Below are 17193 nucleotides of genomic sequence, written 5' to 3' on the forward strand. Positions count from 1 at the left end.
CGTCTTTGCAGGATTTTGTACAAGAGATTGTTATAGGATAAGGACATGCCATCAAAACATGAATGACTTTTCTTTTTCTTTTTTTTTTTGGAGACGGAGTCTCACTGTCACCCAGGCTGGAGTGCAGTGGTACAGTCTTGGCTCACTGCAACCTTTGTCTCCTGGGTTCAAGCAGTTTTCCTGCCTCAGTCTCTGGAGTAGCTGGGATTACAGGTGTGCGCCGTCACGCCCAGCTAATCTTTGTATTTTTAGTAGAGACAGGGTTTCACCATGTTGGCCAGGGTGGTCTCGAACTCTTGACCTCAGGTGATCCGCTCGCCTTGGCCTCCCAAAGTGCTGGATTATAGTGTGAGCCACCACGCCCAGCCATGAATGACTTTTCTAGTGACATATTGTTTCTTTTTTTAGATCAATTTTTATAACCCATATTATATTAGCATACTATTATAGAACTATCAAGCTTGTTTTGATTTTATTGACAGTTATATTGTGTTGGCTATAAAATCTGCTCTAAGTAAAACTGGTCCCAGTTTTAAGTAGCTATTCCATTCTTCTGCCCTTTTAAAGAGAAGTTAATATTTTTTGAGTGTCTTTTGCATGTTTAGCAGTGTGCTGTGTGCTTGGTTATTTACTTTTATCCTCAAAACAGATGAAGAAACTGCTGATAAGTAGCAGAGCTAGTGTGGCTACAAAAGGCCGTGTCTTTTCATAATCACACTGCCTCTTTTTCCATTTATTTAGAATCATCTTAAGGTAACTTCTTGCGACCGGGTGCTGTGACTCACGCCTGTAATCCCAGCACTTTGGGAGGTCGAGGTGGGTGTGTTACCTGAGGTCAGGAGTTCAAAACCAGCCTGGCCAACATGGTGAAACCCCGTCTCTACTAAAAATACAAAAATTAGCCTGGCATGATGGCACAGGAGAATTGCTTGAGCCCAGGAGACGGAGGATGCAGTAAGCCGAGATCGTGCCACTGTACTCCAGCCTGGCTGACAGAACAAGACTCTGTCTCAAAAAAAAAAAAAAAACCAAAAACAAAACAAACAAAAAAGATTACTTCTTACTTGAAATGTTAACTTTCCATCTTTAATGATACATGTTTTTTTTTAACCTTGTACTTAAAGAGACTTTATAACTTATACCCTTGTTTTTCAAGCAGCTTATGGTTTTAGGAAAAAGTAAAAATTAACTGGTATTTATAAAGGAATAATTGAATCTTACTGCCTTTTTATTTTTTCCTATCTTTTTAATTAGTGTCTTTTTGTGTAAATGCCATTCCATTCTTTGCTGGGTGATAGACATCCAGTACTAGCTCAGAAGGCTCTTCTCTTTGACGTTATTCAGGTGGTGTCCCAGCGAATCAGTACCGTGGATCTCTCATGTTACAGCCTCGAGGAGGTTCCTGAGCATCTCTTCTATAGTCAAGATATTACCTACCTCAACTTGCGACACAACTTCATGCAGTTAGAAAGACCCGGAGGCCTCGATACACTCTACAAGTATGTGGAGAATGGGTTTCCAGACTAACCTGTTAAAACCAACTCATAATCAGTATCTTATGGCTTCTACCTGCTACCATTGTATGTATATTCTAAAATTTCCCCTCCCTTTTGAAGAGGAAGTGAAAATGTTTATTCACAGAGTTTTCCTACCCGCCCTTTCCCCCCATAAAACAGAAGATTGATGTAAATGTTCTGTGAGCTTCTGTTGATCTGGGTAATCTTTTCATGTGAATCATTGACACCGATGCATGATCTCCCGCCAAGTTACATCAAGAGATTTAGTATATGGGAAATTTTTGAATTAGAAGTATAAAATTTCAGTAACTTACAGGAGATAGGCCTAATTATAAGAATTTCACTCTGAGAGGTAAGGCTCTATCTTCCCTTTGTACCTTCCACTGCCAACTTTTAAGCGTTTAGTCAGCTGTGAAGCTTCTCTGTTCTAATAGAGGAACCATTTTAGCCCTACAGTGCTATGACCTACTTGTTATTCCATCTCCTTTATTAAAATATATACCCCATTCCCACACTCCACTCATCCCATCTTACTCCTCCACTTAAAAATGGATGCAGTGAATAAATAAGTGTTGTAAGTAATTGTCTGGACTTCTGGAGGAGAAGGGAGAAATTGGAAATTAAAGCATTCAAAGTGATTTAAATTAGATGGTGACTAAAAAGATAATATACATTAAAATGACATATTTTACATACTTCCTTAATAGCTAATAATTCTAGAGTAATGTCCAGAAAATGTTGTTTTTTTATCTCATCTGATAATTGTTATAGAAGGTTTTTTGAGTATAAGCCTCTGTTTAGTAATGAGGTAGTTATTTTAGTAATATTGGTATGTAAAAATGAAAACAAACTAATTTTAAGGAAGTTGGTTTCTAGCATTTCTTTGTGAGTTGCTATGAAAAAGAATTAGTCCAGTTTGAGGGCTGTATCGTAAATTCTGAATTTAAAGCACCAAGCCAAAGGAATAATCAGTAATCAAGGTTAGGTCATCTGGAAATCAGAAGTTGAAAATTTGGAAGAGAAGCGTTACAGTGAGGTACCAGGGATTCAAATCTAGAAGCAGGTGATAGATCATCATCATGGAGAACATCTCAGCCTTACCTTCTTGCACTTGTATAATAACAAAATATCCTACTCCCCAGTGGAATTACCAGAGTCTCTCATAAAAAGTTCTTAGTAATGAAACCTTTAACATCTTAATTATAATACAGTGGGTATCAAGAAGAAACCCGAGATCCATTTTGTAACAATGCTATCTCTGGGTAAGACAGTATAGATACTTTTACTTCCATGAACAAAATAGAAGCACTAAAAATTACTTTGTGTTGTGTATCAGGTCACATAATGGTAAAATGCTGTCACATTTGTATTTTCTTTTTTTTTTTTTTTTTTTTGAGACGGAGTCTCGCTCTGTTGCCCAGGCTGGAGTGCAGTGGCGCAATCTCGGCTCACTGCAAGCTCTGCCTCCCAGGTTCACGCCATTCTCCTGCCTCAGCCTCTCCGAGTAGCTGGGAATACAGGTGCCTGCCACCATGCCCAGCTAATTTTTTTGTATTTTTTAGTAGAGACGGGGTTTCACCGTGGTCTCGATCTCCTGACTTTGTGATCCGCCCGTCTCGGCCTCCCAAAGTGCTGGGATTACAAGCGTGAGCCACCGCGCCCGGCCCACATTTGTATTTTCAAGCTCTGACTGGTTTATTCATTTTATGTGACATTTTAGCCAACATAATTTCGGTATGAAAAAAGAAGTTGCTCATAAATGGGATTTGATCTACATATTTGTTAGCTATTGCTCTATGAGTTGATTAATTCTTGCAAGGATTTTGTATATTACGTGTAGAAATTTAATAATGGAAAAAGATTTCAAGCATATCAAGTATGATGAAATACAAAAGAATTGTATCAGCATGACCTGTTCTTCAAGATTGTCTACCTTTTTTTTTTTTTGAGACGGAGTCTCACTCTGTGGCCCAGGCTGGAGTGCAGTGGCGCAATCTTGGCTCACTGCAAGCTCTGCCTTCCGGGTTGATGCCATTCTCCTCCCTCAGCCTCCTGAGTAGCTGGGACTACAGGTGTCCGCCACCATGCCCGGCTAATTTTTTCTGTTTTTTAGTAGAGACGGGGTTTCACTGTGTTAGCCAGGATGGTCTCGATCTCCTAACCTCGTGATCCACTTGCCTCAGCCTTCTAAAGTGCTGGGATTACAGGCATAAGCCACTGCACCCAGCCAAGATTGTCTTCCTTTTTAAGGAGAAAAGAGAGCTCCTATAATGCTAGATGTGGTTTCGTTCATCACACGGACTGTGCATTAGTCATCTTTGTGTCCTCTGTCCCCACTCAGTGTTTGATATGTAGCGAGTGCTCAATAAGTATTTTTGGAATAAATTCTATTATAGACATTTAAAATAGATCATCAAAGGCCATTGATGTCCCTTTTAAAGATACAGTAAGAGATGTATTGAAATGCAATATCCATTTTTGCCTTTGCTTTTTAGATTTTCTCAACTGAAGGGCCTGAACTTGTCCCATAATAAACTTGGGTTGTTTCCTATATTGTTATGCGAGATCTCTACCCTGACTGAGCTCAACCTTTCCTGTAATGGATTTTATGACCTACCAAGTCAAATTGGCAATCTGCTAAAGTAAGTAACTTTTACTAGATTCCTCTTTTCCCTTGCAGAATAAGGAACTTGCCTGGGGTTTGGAATGAAGGTAGTATCTTGAGCTCTTGCAGTGAAATACATCATGTACTTCTTAGGATTCTAGTCAGCAGCAGTTTTTGACATCAGAGATCTACCTGTCCGTAGCAGTGACTGATCCCTCAGCTTCAACAGCAGCGGTCTTAACTCTTTTAATGTTGGAGGGACCATTTGTTTAAGTTGTGTGTAAATCATCTATTAAGTCTGTATAGATGGAGAGTTAGGACACTTTACTATTTTGGGATTGATAATAAATTAGTGACATAAATCAGAATCCCTAACTCTTATTCCGTGCATTCTAGTGAAACCTTTCATAAAGTAGACTTGTTTTGTTTTCTTCCTATAGTCTTCAAACCCTCTGTCTTGATGGCAACTTTCTGACTACTTTACCTGAAGAATTGGGAAATCTACAACAGCTTTCCTCCTTGGGAATTTCCTTCAACAACTTTAGTCAGATTCCTGAGGTTTATGAGAAACTCACTATGTTAGATAGAGTGGTTATGGCAGGAAATTGCCTGGAAGTCCTGAACTTAGGGGTGCTGAATAGGATGAACCATATCAAGCATGTGGATTTAAGGTAAGGTTATTCTTTACCACAGTTTCCTTTAAATTGACTCTGGTGGACCTTTATGTCTTCTCTTTATGAAGATTTGTTTAAAACATTAGGGTTTTTAAAATTTTGTTGTTGTTTTGAGACAAGGTCTCACTTTGTCACCCAAGCTAGCATACAGTGGCACAATCTCGGCCCACTGCAGTCTTGACCTCCCGTTCTCAGGCGATTCTCCCACCTCAGCCTCCCGAGTAGTTGGGACTTCAGATGCGCACCACGAGGCCTGGCTAATTTTTTTCTACTTTTAGTAGAGATGAGGTTTCACCATGTTGTGCAGGCTGGTCTCGAACTCCTGGACTCGAGCAGTCCACCCACCTCAGCCTCCCAAAGTGCTGGGATTATAGCCGTCACACCTGGCCCGTAACTTTAGGTTTTTTGAATAGTGTAGAAATATATATTTTCAAAGGTATAGTAAGACTTATCACTCAGTAGCAGAGAGATTAAGGATCAGGTAGTTGTACCACGTGATAGAGACTATCAAATTGCCTTTGACAAAGGTTGTTCTCACTTACGCTCCCATCAGTGTATATTTTTTATTTTAAAAATTTTTTATAGAGATGGGGTCTTGCTGTGTTGCCCAGGCTGGTCTTGAACTCCCTGGCTCAAGTAATCCTTCTGCCTTGGCCTCCTAAAGTGTTGGGATTACAGGTGTGAGCCAGTATGCCCGACCCCTCCAACATTTTATGAGAATTCCCGTTTTCTCATATCTTTGTCAGTGTTGGATTTTAGCATTTCTTTTTATTTATCATCAGTCTAGTAGGTTGAAAAAAGTATTTCCTTGTTTTAATCAATGTTTATTTACATAGCAGTGAGGTTGAACATCTTTTTATATGTGTATTAGTAGTTTGTAGATTTCCATAAACGACCATTTTACTGTTGTGTCATTGGGTTTCTTCTTGATATCCATTGTATTACAATTAAAATGTTAAAGGTTTCATTACTAAGAACTTTTTATGAGAGTTTTATTTTCTAGTCATAATATTTTCACCAAGAAGCTGGTGAAAAGACACCTACTGGATGTTCTGTTATTTACAGTAAGCGATTGACGTGGCTTGTAAAGACAGTAAGAGAGAGTTTTTGTTTTTGTTTTTGTTTTTAACCACACTGGAGACTTAAGAGAGAGATTTATAGAAATACAGGAAAGTGAGAACAGACCTGCATGAATTAAATCATATACTTGTGTAGGAAAAACCCAGAGGTCATTTTCTATAATTTGCTTTTGAACTCTTCCATATATATATATACACACACACCGACATACATACATATATATGCAGACTATTTCCTTGTCTGTTAATTAATTTTATGTTTGAACCTTAGCACTAGAGATGGAGCAGGCATAGCAACAGGAAGAAGTATGGCTCCATTCTTATACTCTGGACATGGTACTGTTGTGACTGCTTTGCTACTCACTAACTCAAAAGGTTGTGTTCATCTTCCTGTTCCTTTGTCCTACTTCGTGGCCACCTGACATTATTAGGTATTTGGATATAAGTGTTTAACTGTTCATAGATATGGACTCTTTTTTCCTTCTCTTTATTAATTTGTATATGTATTTGCCAATCTGGATTGTCTAACTTAGCTGTACCTTGAGTTATTCATCAACTGTAGTTATTTATATAGTACCTTGCAAAATGAGACGAGTAGTGAAATTCTTAAATTGTTTAGGAAACAGAGAAAAGGGGCAGGGCACGGTGGCTCACGCCTGTAATCCTACCACTTTGGGAGGCCGAGGCAGGCAGATCATCTGAGGTTAGGAGTTCAAGCCTGGCAAACATGGTGAAACCCCATCTCTACTAAAAATACAAAAAATTAGCCTGGCATGGTGGGGGCGCCTCTAATCCCAGCAACTTGGTAGGCTGAGGCAGGAGAATCACTTTAACCTGGGAAGCAGAGGTTGCAGTGAACCGAGATCACGCCATTGTACTCCAGCCTGGGCAACACAGTGAAACTCCGTCTCAAAAAAAAAAAAAAAAGGAAACAGAGAAAGGGATCATACCTGTCCTATTTTTAATTTTTATTCTGGTAAGCACATTTAATAGACTCTTATTTATGATTATTTTCTTGTTTCTGTGTATTAAGGATGAACCATTTGAAAACCATGCTTATTGAAAATCTGGAGGGAAATAAACACATCACCCATGTGGATCTGCGGGATAACCAACTGACTGACTTGGATCTTAGCTCCTTATGCAGCTTGGAACAGCTGCACTGTGAGCGGAATCAGCTGAGGGAGCTAACACTCAGTGGCTTCTCCCTTCGGACCCTCTATGCCAGTTCCAACAGTGAGTTTTCTATCCAGCCTTTTGTTTTTTATCTTTCGGCTGTTGTCAGGGCTTTCTGAGAACAGTGGCACTTGTGGTGTTCCTCAGCCACTCTGCAAGATGGGGTTTGTGGCTCATTGAGGCAAAGCTTTGTCTTTTCACTTTGCTGTCAATACTTAAGTGGTTGCACTGTGCATAAAAAGACATGGCAGGATACTTTGAGCTTTACAAATTGAGCATAGTAAGAGGCATTCCACAGAATAGTGGTGGTGGGGAGGTGGGCAAGCATGTTCAAAACAGAGCATCAATAATAGTCTAAAACAGGTGGGCAAACTATACCCCAGGACTGCATCTGGCCTGCCATCTCTTTTTTTGTGGCCCATACGGAATGGTTTTTACATTTTTCTAATGGTTGGGTAAAAAAAAAAAAGTCAAAAGGAGAATTTTGTGGCCGATCATGGGGGCTCATGCCTGTAATCCCAGCACTTTGGGAGGCCGAGGTGGGCTGATCACCTGAGCTCAGGAGTTTGAGATTAGCCTGGGCAACATGGCGAAACCCTATCTCTACAAAAAATACAAAAATTAGCCAGCATGGTGGCACACCAATGGTCCCAGCTACTCAGGAGGCTGAGATGGGAGTATCACTTGAGCCTGGAAGGCAGAGGTTACAGTGAGCTGAGATCGTGCCATTGCATGTTCTCATGAGAGAACTGGGTGAAACTTGTGAGACCCCATCTCAAAAAAAGAATTTTGTGACATGTGAAAATTACTATGAAATTCAAGTTTCTATGTTTCTAAATGAAGTTTTACTGGAATGCAGCCACAGTAGTTTGCTTGCATATTATTTATACATTCTTGCTCTTGTGCTACAGCGGCAGAATTGAATAGTAGTAAGAGAGGCTGTGATATGGTCTGCAAAGCCTAAAATGTTTACTATTTAGCCTGTTACAGAAAAAGTTTGCCAATTCGTGGTTTAAAAGCTTGTGTAGCCTCAGTGCTAGAATGAGAAGCCCCTGATTTCAATAGTGATTTGCTCTGAGAATATTTTTCAATGAAAAGGTCCTCATATTTGTCAAGGCCATTCTTTTTATGGAAAGTTCTTTACCTTTTTTTACTTTTGATATGTGTTTAAGGAAGGAAAGGAAAATAGGTTAAATTTTACTGTCAGAAAAATGCAAATTTAAATAATAACGTTTTATACTCATCAAATTTTAAAAAAAGGTAATTCTGAGTGTTTCCAGAGGCAAGGAGAAGCATCTTCCTGAGCACTCACACACTGCCAGTGAGAGCTGACTGGTAAAACCACCCCAGAGAGTAATGTGATAGTGTTAGAGATGTCGAGACACACACATACCATATTCTAGAAGTTCCCTGATTGGAATATATCCCAAAGACACCCACATGTGCACAAGGAGATATATACCAGATTGTTTATCACTTTTTGTGATCACGAAAAAGTAGGATTTTGAGACGGAGTCTAGCTCTGTTGCCCAGGCTGGAATGCAGTTGCCTGGTCTCGGCTCACTGCAACCTCTGCTGCCCAGGTTCAAGCGATTCTCTTCTCTTAGCCTCCTGAGTAGCTGGGATTACAGGAGTGTGCCACCATACCCATCTAATTTTTGTATTTTTAGTAGAGACGTGGTTTCACCATATTGGCCATGCTGTTCTTGAACACCTAACCTCTAATTAGCTGCCCACCTCAGCCTCCCAAAGGGTTGGGATTACAGGTGTGAGCCATTACACCCGGCCTAAAAGTAGGATTATTAATAGGAAAATGGGCAAATTGGTAGTGATATATTTTGCAATAGAATATTGCACAGCAATGGAAATGAACGTACTAAAGCTTTGTATGGTAATATGGATAAATTGCAAACCTTCTTTTGAGCAAGGAAAAGTGCATAATTAAATGTATATTGTGATAGTTATATCAAAATTTAAAACACTCACAGAAATACTGTTTTCTTAGCTATAAATATGCCATAACAGTATGAAAGAATACATGAGAGTGATGAAAACCATATTCAGGATGATGTTTACCTCTTGGTATGTGTGGTATTTTAATTCTTAAAAAAAAAAAAAAAAAGTCTGGACCGGGTGCGGTGGCTCAAGCCTATAATCCCAACGCTTTGGGAGGCCGAGGTGGGCAGATCACCTGAGGTCAGGAGTTCGAGACCAGCCTGGCTAATATGGTGAAACCCCATCTCTACTAAAAATACAGAAAATTAGCCGGGCGTGGTGGCGCATGCCTGTAATCCCAGCTATTCAGGGGGCTGGGGCAAGAGAATTGCTTGAACCTGGGAGGTGGAGGTTGCAGTGAGCCAAGATCATGCCATTGCACTCCAGCTTGGGCAACAAGAGCAAAGCTCCATCTCAAAAAAAAAAAAAAAGTCTGCCACATATAAAGCAGAATGTAGGTTTGTTAAAAGCTATATGATAGGTGAAGGAGGGTTCGTTATTTTATTCTCTTTATTTTTCTGTATCTGCAAACTAGATTATACAGATAAAAGTTGAGGACTTCTGTTTGCGTTGCCTTTTATTATGTTATAGAAGCTTCAAATTGTAGCTTAGATTAATTGCTTGGTCAGAAGAGTGTTAAAACTGGTGAGTGTTGACTTATGCTGTTTATAGATGCCTGACATCATAGTGAGTCCTAGCTGTGGAGATTTTTGTTATCAGGCCCATCCCTATCCTTAATGTGTCTAAAGAGTCTGAATTCCTGGCCCTACTGGAAAAGACCTCATCAACAGGCACACAGTCCTAAATATTTACTCTTTGTAAATATTTAAGTATATACAAATAAATGAAATATTTTAATAGTATTTAAATACTTAAATACCATGAGTCACCAGGATTCTATCACAGCAGTTAACTGAACAGGGCTTGTTTGAGGTCTGCTACTCCGTTTACAAAATCCTTAAATTCTACAACCTGGAAGAATTCACATAAAAACGTAAAGTTTTTTTTTTTTTTTCTTTTTTTTGAAATGGAGTCTCGCTCTGTCGCCCAGGCTGGAGTGCAGTGGCGCGATCTCGGCTCACTGCAAGCTCCGCCTCCCGGGTTCACGCCATTCTCCTGCCCCAGCCTCTCCGAGTAGCTGGGGCTACAGGCGCCCGCCACCACGCCTGGCTAGTTTTTTGTATTTTTAGTAGAGAGATGGGGTTTCACCGTGATCTCGATCTCCTGACCTTGTGATCCGCCCGCCTCGGCCTCCCAAAGTGCTGGGATTACAAGCATGAGCCACCGCGCCCGGCCAAAAACTTAAAGTTTTGATGCCTCAAAGTCAAGAACTCTGCTTTACAAAAAGAAGTTATCTAAATGTGATCAGTTAATACACGGAAAGCACTGAACTTGACTAGTCATCAGGGATACGCAAATTGAAACCCTTATGTGGCACCACTATACACCTACCAGAATGACTAGAATGGAAAGGCCTAAAAATCCCAGGGGCAGCTGTTGGAGTGTAAATTGGTACAACCACTTTGGAAAACTGTTCAGTAGTATCTGCTAAGGTGAACAGAAACATACCCTGTACCCAGCATTACCTCTTCTAGGCTTATGTTCAATATAAGGACTTATATTAGTCCACAAAAGACACGGACAAATATGTTCATAGAAGTACTATTCATAGTAACTGCAGACTGGAAAAGACTTAACATGTCATCAACTCTAAAATGGGCAAATAAATTGTGGTATATTCACATAAAATAATTTTATACAGGCATGAGAATGAATGAACTATAATCATATGCAACTGTATAAACAAATCCTGTAAACATATTGTGGAGTGAATGAAGCCAGACAAGTAAATTATACATACTGTGTGCATATATTTATGTAGATAGGCAGAAGTAATTATACATACTGCATGCATATGTTTACATAGATAGGCAAAAGTAATTATACATACCACCTGCATATATTTACGTAGACAGGCAAAAGTAATTTGGTACTTGGAGTCAGGATAATGTTACCTTTGAGGGGCAGTGACTGGAAGGGGAGACATGGCAGTTCCCAGGGAGCTGGTAATGTTCTGTTTCTTGATCCGGGTGTTGGTTCCACTAGTGTGTTCAGTTTGTGAAAATTTACTGAATTGTTGCACTCTTCTGTATTTTTGTTATACTTCAATTAAAAGTTAAAATATTGCCAGTAAAAGTCTAATTATTTTTATCAAGTTAAAAAGCTAAGTAGTTACTATTAACATTTAACTACTGCTTAAGGTTGTATAAAGGCAGTGAAGTACACAGGATCCTTCAATTAGCTGTTACATTTGTTTTTCAAGACAAATTGGGATCAGTTAGTCAATGTCAGTTTTCAGTAGTTTTTGTCTTTAGCTCATCTTAGTAGAAGACATCAGTTTTCTCTCTGGTGGTTTCACTAAGCTACGTTTCCATTGTCAGCTCTCAGTTACTTTCTTTTTTAGAGGATGTCACTAACACCTGTTTGTTTTTGGATTAGAGCTGACAGCAGTGAACGTCTATCCAGTACCCAGCCTGCTCACTTCCTTGGATCTCTCCCGGTGAGTGTCCTTCATGAGGGTGGCACTTGTTTCTTACTATTTAAGAGATACATGTGCATTCTTTGGCAGTTTTGATGTACAAGAAATCTAAGTATTTTGAAATATTTGGATAACCTGGAAAAAGGAGAAAGGAAGAGTGGACGATTAAGTTTAATAGCCTTACTGTATAAAGGAAGGATTCTCTTGAAATAGTAAGGTGTCTGTGAATTACTCTTTCTTAAAGACTATAGATGTAGGATGAGATGCAAACAAAGAAGACCTCTTATCTTCAGGGCACTGATTCCCATTTTGTCAGTTGGAATCAGATAATTCTTGATTTTTAGATAGTGGGTGTTTGTTTGTTTGTTTGTTTGAGATGGAGTCTCGCTCTGTCACCCAGGCTGGAGTGCAGTGGCGTGATCTCGGCTCACTGCAAGCTCCGCCTTCCGGGTTCACATCATTCTCCTGCCTCAGCCTCCCGAGTAGCTGGGACTAAAGGCGCCCACCACCATGCCCGGCTAATTTTTTGTATTTTTAGTAGAGATGGGGTTTCATCGCGTTAGCCAGGATGGTCTCGATCTCCTCACTTTGTGATCTGCCTGCTTTGGCCTTCCAAAATGCTGAGATTATAGGCGTGAGCCACCGAGCCTGGCCAGATAGTGGGTTTTTAAAATATATTTAATTTTTTTGTACTCCTGTAACTCATGTTGGTCTTAGTTTTGAAGGGACATTAATTATATTCAGGATTTTATTACTCCTCTCGGTGGCCAGAAACAAACATAAATGAGGTTTGTTTTTCTTTTATTCATTTATAACCACTGTTGGGCATTCTGGGTTCAGTGGTAGAGTTTTGCAGTCTAGTGGCGAGATGAACAATCAAACAAGCAGTAACAGGGCATCATCCTAAGTGCTGTGAGTACAGGGTTCCCAAAGCAGATCAAAGGGGCAGTGGGCAGGGTCCTACTTGGTTAGGGTTGTGAAGACTGAGTGAGATGATAAATGCAAAATGCATAGGATAGTACCTGACGTGTAGTCATCTCAAGAAATACTAACTATTGTAGCCAGGTTTCTTTTTGTTGATTTCGTTACTTTATCGTTACCATTTTAAGCTAATGTTTTAGATTCCCTTCCGTTTATTTCTGCGTATCTTCCCAGCAAAATCCCAGCATGGATCAGTACTAAAATTTTACCTTTTACATTGAGCTTGATCGTTGCCGAAGAAAATCACATCCAAGTAGACATCACTACAAACTCAAAATTTCCAACCTCATCTGGAGCTTATTGGTTCTTTGTCTTGCCAGCTCCTTCCAGTGTCCTCAGCATCTACCTCCCTCAGTGTCCCCCATGCTGGAACTTAGCTTCCTACTTGATTGGGAAAATAGAGGCCATTGTGGGCGATTTCCCTCAGCTTCCAAACACCCACCTTGCTTTAATTTATATAGATGCGTATTCATTCTCAGCTTCTCTCCTCTGTTCATGGCCAGTCCAGCTGTCTGTGCCTGTGACTCCTCCACTCCCACTGCGCTGGACCTTGCTCTGTTCATTGTCATTATTGTCCTCTCTCCCCCTCCTCTTCCTCTCCTCTCGAGTGTGTGTGTGTGTGTGTGTGTGTTTTCAGCCTCTTTTTTCTTAGTCTGTACACACACTTTGTCTCTTCTGTCATAACAAAGTTCCCTTTACCTCACAACCCCCCAGCTATTTTCTTAATTCCCCTCTTCCCCCTTTTGTCCAAATTTCTCAAGAATTATGTGCATTTGTTGGCTTAGTTTCTTCAGTCCCCATCTGCTTATCCCTCTAACAGCTCAGTTTAGTTCTGCTCTTATTGGAACTTTTCTATGTTGACACAGTTAATCTTGCTCTCTTTTCTCCAAACATGCTTTTTCCTTGGCTAGCTAATACAGTCTGATTTTTTTCATGCCACTTTGGCCATGTTTCTTTTGCATACCCTTCTTCCTCAGCTAGCCCTTTAAAGGTTGATTATCCCCAGGGTTCTGTGCTTGGTCCGCTATACTTCATTGGACGTGACCTCATTTACTCCAGTTATTTCAGCTACACTCAGATCTCCAGCCCAGGCCGTCTCCTCTGGGTGCTCCAGCATCGCCAAGCTGCTTGTTCCCCATACACATCATGCGTTTCTTCTCTTGCCTCTGTGCTCTAGCTCATGTTGCCACCCTGTGCTTGGAATGTGCTCCTCACCTCAGGCCTTTGTACAACATCTTCATATTCTAACCCACATATTTCTTAGAGAGCTTGTTGTGATCCATTTTAGGTAAAGGGTTTCCTTCACTAAGGTATAGCAATATGTATGTTTCTCTTACATAGCACTGCTTCATTCTGCCTCATTATATCACTTGATAAACCCATAGATACCTTGAGGCCTAGAGAAGCTGTCACATCTGAAAAAAGATTCTCTTGACTAAATATCTGCCTAGTGCTCTACTAATTATTTGAGTTCACATTCTAAATGGTTTGAAACTTTTTCCCCACTGGTTATCTTTTGCCTCTACTGTCTCACTTGTATTCATTCTGTTCATTTTCCCTGGAATTTGCTTCTCTTCTTACCCAGTCATTACCTGTGGAAGTCTTAACTCGTCTTTGAAGATTTGTTAATTATAATTCCTTATCTTTCCCTCATCCCATCCCACCACAAGTGTGCTTTTCTGTTGCAGAAGGCCTTTTTATCTTCTTTGAGCATGCAACACAATTGATCCAGTATTAAACATTTTCAAGTACTTGTCTCTCCTCTCCCTTCTAATTCAACAGCATTCACTGAGCACCTCCTGTATTCCAGGCAGTGTTCCAAGGGATGCCTTGGAGACAGTGTTCCTGCCCTCAAGGGCTCACAGGCTGGTTAATGGATACATTATAGCCTAGTGAAATGAGTTCCACTTGTCATCTTAAATGGCGCCATTTAATTATTTATTTTCTGCAGAAACCTGCTAGAGTGTGTCCCTGACTGGGCCTGTGAAGCAAAGAAGATAGAAGTATTAGATGTGAGCTATAATCTTCTCACAGAGGTTCCCGTGAGGTATGTGTGCCTGGATGCATATATTATGTATATATGTATGTATATACTAACATTTACGTGTGTGTGTATTTAATTTTTTTTCTAGATTTGGGTTGCCTTTTATTTGTTCAGTGTGTTGAGTACCTGCTGCGCATGAGGCAGTGTGATGTGCTGTAAGGAACATAGTAAAGGCTAAAGCATGGGCTTGGCTTGCAAGGAACTTAATGAGAAGATAGTGTAACATATATGGATAACTGTGATGAAAGAAATACACTAAAATTTGCTGCCATAGGTTGGTGACATGATAGTAATAATAGTTAATTTTTATAGAATGAGCTATTATAAGCTGAGCAATGTTCTAAGAACATCACTTTTATGATCTTACCCAATCCTTTAAAAACCTTATCATATATTTAATAGGTGCTGTTATCTTCGTCTTAGAAATGAGGAATGTAAAGTTTAGAGCAGTTAGGTAACTTGTTGAAGGTTGCTCTTAACCAGGAAGTGATGGGAGCTGGCATTTGAAGGTAGTCTTTTTTTTTTTTTTGGAGACAGGGTCTCATTCTGTCACCCAGGCTGGAGTGCAGTGGCACAATCACTCCTCACTGCAGCATCAACCTGCTGGGCTTAGGTGATTCTCTGGCCTCAGCCCCCCATCAGTAGCTGGGACTATGGGTGCACACCACCACACCCAGCTAATTTTCATATTTTTAGTAGAGACGGGGCTTTGCTATATTGGCCACACTGGTCTCAAACTCCTGGGCTCAAGCAATGGGCCCATCTCAGCCTCCCAAGGTGCTGAGATTACAGGCATGAGCCACCACACCTGGCCTTGGATGTAGTCGTTTTTACTCCAGAGCCTTCACTCTTTTTTTTTTTTTTTTTTTTGAGACAGAGTCTCCCCCTGTCGCCTAGGCTGGAGTGCAGTGGCGTGATCTCGGCTCACTGCAAGCTCTGCCTCCTGAGTTCACGCCATCCTCCTGCCTCAGCTTCCCGAGTAGCTGGGACTACAGGCGCATGCTGCCACGCCTGGCTAATTTTTTGTTGTTGTTGTATTTTTAGTAGAGACGGGATTTCACCATGTTAGCCAGGATGGTCTCGATCTCCTGACTTTGTGATCCGCCTGCCTCGGCCTCCCAAAGTGCTGGGATTACAGGCGTGAGCCACGGTGCCCGGCCAGAGCCGTCACTCTTAATCACTACACTGTATAAATTAAATGGAGAAAATCAGAAGAAATTTGAATAATTAGGGAATGTTTCATGGAGAAGATGGCATTTGAATTGACCTTTACCAGATGATGGGGTTTTTCTAAGTGGTGGGAGAGAGAGAGTGGGGCTTGGTGAAGGCGGCAGGGAATGTTATATTCAAAAGCATTGAGGTATAAAATGTTATTTTCTATGGAGTCTTTAAAATTAAACTAGATGCGTTTAACATACTAAATATGAACACAGTCTTTGGAGTCAAACCTTAATTCAAGTCCAGACTTTACCATTTACTATGCAGTGTGAAATCTTAGGCAAATCAAAGTCACGGAACCTTTCTGAATTAACTTCCTTGTTAAGTGGCTTAGCACATTTTAAGCACTCAATAAATAGTAGTTTTTATTGTAATGAAATGTTATGAATTTATTCACAAGATGTGTTAATATACTGAATTTTTGGTGCTGCTTAGACTTAAAATCTAAATTGATTTATTCTAGAAATTGCCTTTTTAGTGTAGATCTTCTCTGTGCTGTTTGCCTTCACTAATTCACCTTTTCTCAGAATGACCTTAATGACTTCCTGGTGGGTGATAGGTAAACATATGGTCATAACTGCTTTCTTGGCTCAGGCACTTGTCAGTGAGTTTACAATCTAGGAGAATATGTTTCTATAAGTTAACTGATTTCGGTTAAATAGGCTAGTACAGCCTCAGAAAGAATGATTTAACTAAGTTTTTTGTTTGTTTGTTTGTATGTTTCCCCTTTAGAATTCTGAGTAGCTTGAGTCTTAGAAAACTGATGCTGGGACACAATCATGTGCAAAACCTCCCAACACTGGTAGAGCACATCCCCCTTGAGGTGTTGGATCTTCAGCATAATGCACTCACGAGGCTGCCAGACACCCTCTTCTCCAAGGCCTTAAAGTAAGTACCATAGGATTTTTTTCGGAAGAGCAGAATCATTGGCTAAAACAGACTGCAGTGACTTATCATTGGAGTGACCTTTGGAACCATATTTACAGAGAGTTTACCTAATAGTCCAACTGTGAGTGGAGACTTACTTGCAATCTTTATGAAACAAAATATGACACTGTTTTATGAGGCAGTAACTCATAGTTGAAATAACTGTCAAATCCTTAAAGAGGTTTCTGTGTTGTAAACAATTTCAGACAGGTTGAGAAGATTCAGGCTTTCATCTCTGAAAATGAATATAGTTATGGTATTTAAAGAGAAATTGTAACATTCTGCTGTGGCTTCTTTGGGCAATTTTGAGCTTTTGCATTGGAGAGAAAAGGACATACCACTAAAGTTAATTTGGTTTTTGCTCCTAGCTTTACCAAACTGCGTTTGAATTGCAGTCTTTATGTACAAACCTTTTTGTGTACTTTTTGAAAACTGTAT

General features: G+C 40.1%; 1 protein-coding gene across 5 annotated transcripts in view; it reads left to right on the forward strand.

The window, feature by feature from the left end:
* Positions 1-17193, forward strand: part of PHLPP2 (PH domain and leucine rich repeat protein phosphatase 2) — a 78056-nt gene that overhangs the window by 39512 nt on the left and 21351 nt on the right. For all 5 annotated transcript variants that reach the window (XM_058441174.1, XM_032157827.2, XM_032157828.2 and 2 more), the window contains 7 exons: positions 1345-1499; positions 4013-4159; positions 4563-4793; positions 6909-7111; positions 11546-11606; positions 14518-14613; positions 16561-16716. In XM_058441174.1, the coding sequence (XP_058297157.1) occupies positions 1345-1499; positions 4013-4159; positions 4563-4793; positions 6909-7111; positions 11546-11606; positions 14518-14613; positions 16561-16716 (1049 nt within the window). The remainder of the gene's footprint in view (positions 1-1344; positions 1500-4012; positions 4160-4562; positions 4794-6908; positions 7112-11545; positions 11607-14517; positions 14614-16560; positions 16717-17193) is intronic.

The sequence above is a fragment of the Hylobates moloch genome, unplaced genomic scaffold, assembly GCF_009828535.3.
Source record: "Hylobates moloch isolate HMO894 unplaced genomic scaffold, HMol_V3 SCAFFOLD_6, whole genome shotgun sequence".
NCBI classification, from domain to species: Eukaryota; Metazoa; Chordata; class Mammalia; order Primates; family Hylobatidae; genus Hylobates; species Hylobates moloch.